This window comes from Gekko japonicus, unplaced genomic scaffold (genome assembly GCF_001447785.1).
Source record: "Gekko japonicus isolate JY-2015 unplaced genomic scaffold, Gekko_japonicus_V1.1 scaffold106, whole genome shotgun sequence".
NCBI classification, from domain to species: Eukaryota; Metazoa; Chordata; class Lepidosauria; order Squamata; family Gekkonidae; genus Gekko; species Gekko japonicus.
In genome coordinates, this window is record NW_015170890.1 from 879,532 (window position 1) to 884,477 (window position 4,946).

Consider the following 4,946-nt stretch of genomic DNA (forward strand, 5'->3'; position numbering starts at 1 on the left):
ATCAGCCAGCAAGCCACCTGCTGCACCAAAATGAGATGAAGTCAAGCTTTTTCTCTGGCGCAAAACAGGTCCATGAGGGTATCAATTTCTTTCTGCTGAATGCAGACCATTTGCATTCAGATATTTTAGGGGCAAAAGAAGGTGGCATTATATGATCCTCCACTTGGCGCAGCCAGACACTGAGTCCTTTAGACCTGAGCAGCATTCCTCATGTAGCAAACACTTTGGGCTCTTCATTTAAATCCAATTCATACAATTGACTTACGTTGCTGCTACAAGGTGGTTGTTTTTCTTTAACAGGGCAGACAGAAACAATCACCTGATTGCTACATTGTGTAGAACTAATAGCATGGATTGCTGTCACTGGCTGTTCTTTCCTTCTCATTTCAAATTATTCCTTCGCAAGGGCAGCCGGTCACAAGAGGAAAGCTTCACATAATCAAGCAATCAAAGTGACGTTTGGTATACTGCAGCTGGAATACCCCTACTAGCTATTATAAAGTGGCTGTGTAAAATTGGCCCTAATTGCTTCCTTAGAGTGCTTCCAGACATTTTTCTGAGAAGCAATGATCGCGAAGGACGAGAATAAAACAAAAAGTACCTCAAAAGAACTGCCATTTTCAGAAATGCCATCACTGGTTTGAGACCTCAGTTAAGTGTTCTGAACTGGAGTAGCAGACAGAACGAAAGCTTGGATATCTGAACTGTGGATTTCCAGTTCAAATACTGAAGAGAACCCACAAATATTGTGAACAGGTGTATCCTCAGTCCCTTCAAATATTTTCTCTGAAATTCATAAAGTCTTTCCTTTGAGACTCTCAAACTTGAAAGGGTTTTTCCCCATTTTTTTAAAAAATCAAATGCTCACAAAGTCCATTATGTTTCAGATATCCTTGGCAGATTTTATAAATAGCATGTAAAACATGCACCATATATACACAACTATGGCCCCTGTCACACGGGCAGGAAACTGCAGAGGAGAAGTGTGGCTGTTTGCCCCGGGGCAAACTAACATGCAGTAAAGCGATCAGACCTACTGTGGAGGTTCTGTGGAGGTACTGTGGAGGTTCCATGGCAAGGGAGAGGTGCCGATCACAACACACGCCTGCGCGCAATGAAGAAGCGCGCGGCGCGGCGAACTGGTTTTCTTTTTTTGTGTACACTACGAATGCGCATGCTCCGTTGGGTGCGTGTGCGCATCCACGGAGACGTGGGGGGAAAAAACCCCTTTTCCGCAAGGGGACATGGGCGGGCGCCGGATACCACCGGAAACGCGATCAGACGCCCGCCCTTGCCCCGCAGTTTCTGGAAACTAGTACCTCCAAGGTACTAGTTTTTTGCTGCGCTTTTTCGGCAGGAAGCCTCAGTTGTGCCACGGAAGCGCTACGCTTCCCAGATGTGCTGGTGAGATCGCGACCGGAAACTCCGCTTGTCTTCCGTATCTCTTGCGTGGCTAATGTTGCGTGTGACCGCAGCCTATGTTTTTTTCTATTTATACATATAGTTTCTACTTTCTTCAATTATCATTGATCCTTTTATTTTTTACTCATACACAAAGCCTGTCACACATTCCTGAGTCCTTCCTCATGTTTGTGCCTATGTTTGCTCTAATTTAAAAACAAATGTGATTGTGCTGCTTGAAACTGCAGAATCTTAACTAGGATTGAATTGTTAAAGAGGAGAATGATTAAGAGATAGAATTAGGCAATACGTGTTTGTAATAATGAAATGTTAGATACAAAGTAATGAAGAAAAGATAGAATAAAGATAAATAAGTAAAAATCTAGGGTATATACAGTAATTTTAATGCAATAAAGTAAGTTCTGTTCAATAATTGTAATAAAATGAAATGCAATTTGACATAATAGATAAGATAGATACCATGAATGATTGTCTGTCTCTTTATCTGTGCTTATGTTGTGTTCATGAAAGATAACTGTTTATGTATAATTGTCATAATGTAATGTGTATGTGTACTGTTTCTTTGTTCTTGTTTGTTTTTGTTTGTTAATAAAAATAAAAAATTATATCTCCCCTCCAAAAAAAGAAACTGAAGAATCTTCACAATTTGCTTCCCACCTCTGTATTCTGAGTTTCTGAAAGGACTGGCAACCCATTAATTTTTAATTTTAAAAGATCAGTCATTTGTTTTATAGTTTCTAAAATACTGCATATCTCAGAAGTTAGTTTGCCTGAAAATTTCCAGATCAATATTTGTTCAGAATGTCTCCCTCAAAGTTGAGTATTTTCTCGCACCTCTTGCATTAATAAGAGAAGACTCTTCACTTGACAGTATAGTCTGTATGTCTGAACTTTTTTTGAGGTAAGAGATGGGCAAGAAACTCAAATAGCACAGACTGCATGTATAAATTTATGCAAACCCTTTGTCCTGGACTCCTAATGCCAAGGCAAGTTTGGTGCCTGCCCAAATGAGGCTGTTGTAAATTCTAGTAAAAACATGGAGTTTTATTCCCCCAAAACCGAAACTATTGACATTTTCAGATTTTGCATTTCCTGATAAATGACCAACTATGCTCCAAACCTATGTAAAATGACAAACTATGCTCTAAACCTATGTGAGATAAAACAATAATCTTGGAAGAAAGACAAACCATGTGATTGCCTTGCAAGAGTCAACCAGATGTAATTGGACCAGACCAATAATGTGGACCTAGCTTGTGTATGTTACTGACACTTATTCCTACTCATACCCATTTCTGATCTGGTTCCATAGTCCATGGTGATGGCATGACACCAGTCTAGGTTACAGCACTGGGACATCACCACAAACAGATAGACCTAACACTGTACCATGATGGCACCACAGACCTTTTCCTAAACATTTCTTGGTGACCTCAACAGCTCAGAGCTTGGACATACCACATCATTGCAGGTAAACTGATGATATAAATTGCTACAGAACTGGTTCCTTTGGGTTCTGAGGCACAGGAGATTTGGCGTACAGTAGAATTTTCCTTTTCCCCAGTTCCTGAAGATTTTTTTCTGAGTCTTAAGTGAATTCAAAGCTACCTTGGCAACTGGCTAGATGTTTTATACAAAGTTGCAGGGTCAAGTCAGTTCTATATGCAATTGTCAACAACAACAACAAAAAAACCATTGCAGAATTTGGTCCACCTTGGCAGTAAGGGAGTAAGAACTGAAGTAAGGGAGGACACATGAATTTCATGCAAAGGCTTCAGATTCAAACCTCAGCACATCCAGATAAAATGATGGAGTGACCAAACATAGGTTTGTATGCACAGGTATGACTCACACCTGAGAACATGGAGACCAAACGCCAGCTGACCATGCAATGCTAAGCAGAGTTACACCCTTCAGTTGCTTTGATGGCCTTAGGCCCCAGTCACATGGGCCAGATATCGCAGGTGGGAGGCGTGGCTAATTGCCCCGGAGGAAACTAACGCGTGGCCGCCCGAGCACACGTCCCGGTCGAGGTCCCGTGGTTCAGGGGAAATGCCGATCAGATGGGTATCCTGCAGCGTGGCACAGATCGCTCTTTGTGCACATGCGCTGTTGGGCGCTGTTGCGCAACCTGTGGAGACGAACAGCAGCGGGCGCCGGATGCCACATAAGTCCACCAGGAACGCGATCAGATGCTTGCCCTTGGCCCGCGGTTTCAGGAAACTAGTACCTCGTAGGTACTAGTTTTTAAACTCCGCACCTTCGGCGGGGAGCTACGGCTTCGCCACGGGAGCACTGCGCTTCCCAGATGTTGGCGTGAGATAGCGCCCGGAAAATCCACGGGACTTCCGTGCCTCTTCTGCAGCAACTTTGCCGTGTGACCGGGGCCTTAGAAAGGTGTAACTTTGTTTAGATTGTACTTTAGGCTGACGAATATCTGGACTGATGACTCTCTGGAGGTTTGGCAGCTTTTTGTATCTATGACATTTAGATTTCCATGGAGAATAATTTTAATTCACCATAAAGTACATCCAGTCAGGCTGGTTTGTCCTCCTTAGTCAGCTGCTTCCATTCGTCTATGGCTTGGACCACCTGGAGACTGACACTTGTTCAACAGTCCAAATCATCTCACCTTGGAAACAGATGCCAGATGAACCCTTCTGACCTAGCCAGCCTTTAGCTCATGCAGATGGCATTTTGGATGACATCCATAAAGAATTCACTGAGGGCTTTCACAGTGATCCTTGTGCTAGACTCTAAAGTGTCCAGAGACAATGTTTGCTGAAATCCCAGAGCTTTTTGCACTTTGTCATCTCTCATGCATAACTAAAGCATGTGAAAATATTTATGAGTAAAGACTAATTTTTTTTTAAGCTAGAAGGGGGGGAAAACCCTTGACATAACGGCAGTTTCCATCTCTAGCTGTGGCAAGAGAGTAGCCCATCTGTTTCTGTATCAAGCTGTATACAGTACTAGGTGATTGATTATGTTCCAATGGTTTGCTCTTCAAAAGTCAAAGGGAGCAGACTATCTACATTACATTGTTCTTAGAGTTCTTTGAATCATCAGCTCCAGAATGTTCGCATTTGGTACCATCTTAAAATGGATGCACAAAATGTTGAGTCACATTTGGTACCAACCTACCTCCAGTAGCAGCTGGAACCCATCTCTCTTCTTAATTTCATCCACTAGATATCTGTAATGAAACATAACAAAACCTGTAGGCATTAAAATTTTAATTTAATATCAATTAGAAATTCTCAAAGGTGAGATTACAGTGTAAATGCAATCTTTAAAACAGGCAAAGTGAATGTTCTACTAAAACTTGACCATGCATATTTACACATCCATATCTAAAAACTAATTATCATCATCATCATCATCATCATCATCATCATCATCATCATCATCATCATCATCATCATCATCATCATCATTATTATTATTATTATTATTATATGGGATTTTTACCCCCGTCCTTCACTACCCGAAGGAGTCTCAGAGCGGCTTACAATCCCTTTACC

The 4,946-nt window shown here is 41.8% G+C and overlaps 1 protein-coding gene across 1 annotated transcript in view; it reads right to left on the reverse strand.

Annotated features, from left to right (window-relative positions):
• Positions 1–4,946, reverse strand: part of GADL1 (glutamate decarboxylase like 1) — a 126,512-nt gene that overhangs the window by 31,121 nt on the left and 90,445 nt on the right. The window contains exon 13 of the mRNA XM_015418396.1: positions 4,567–4,618. Within this exon, the coding sequence (XP_015273882.1) occupies positions 4,567–4,618 (52 nt within the window). The remainder of the gene's footprint in view (positions 1–4,566; positions 4,619–4,946) is intronic.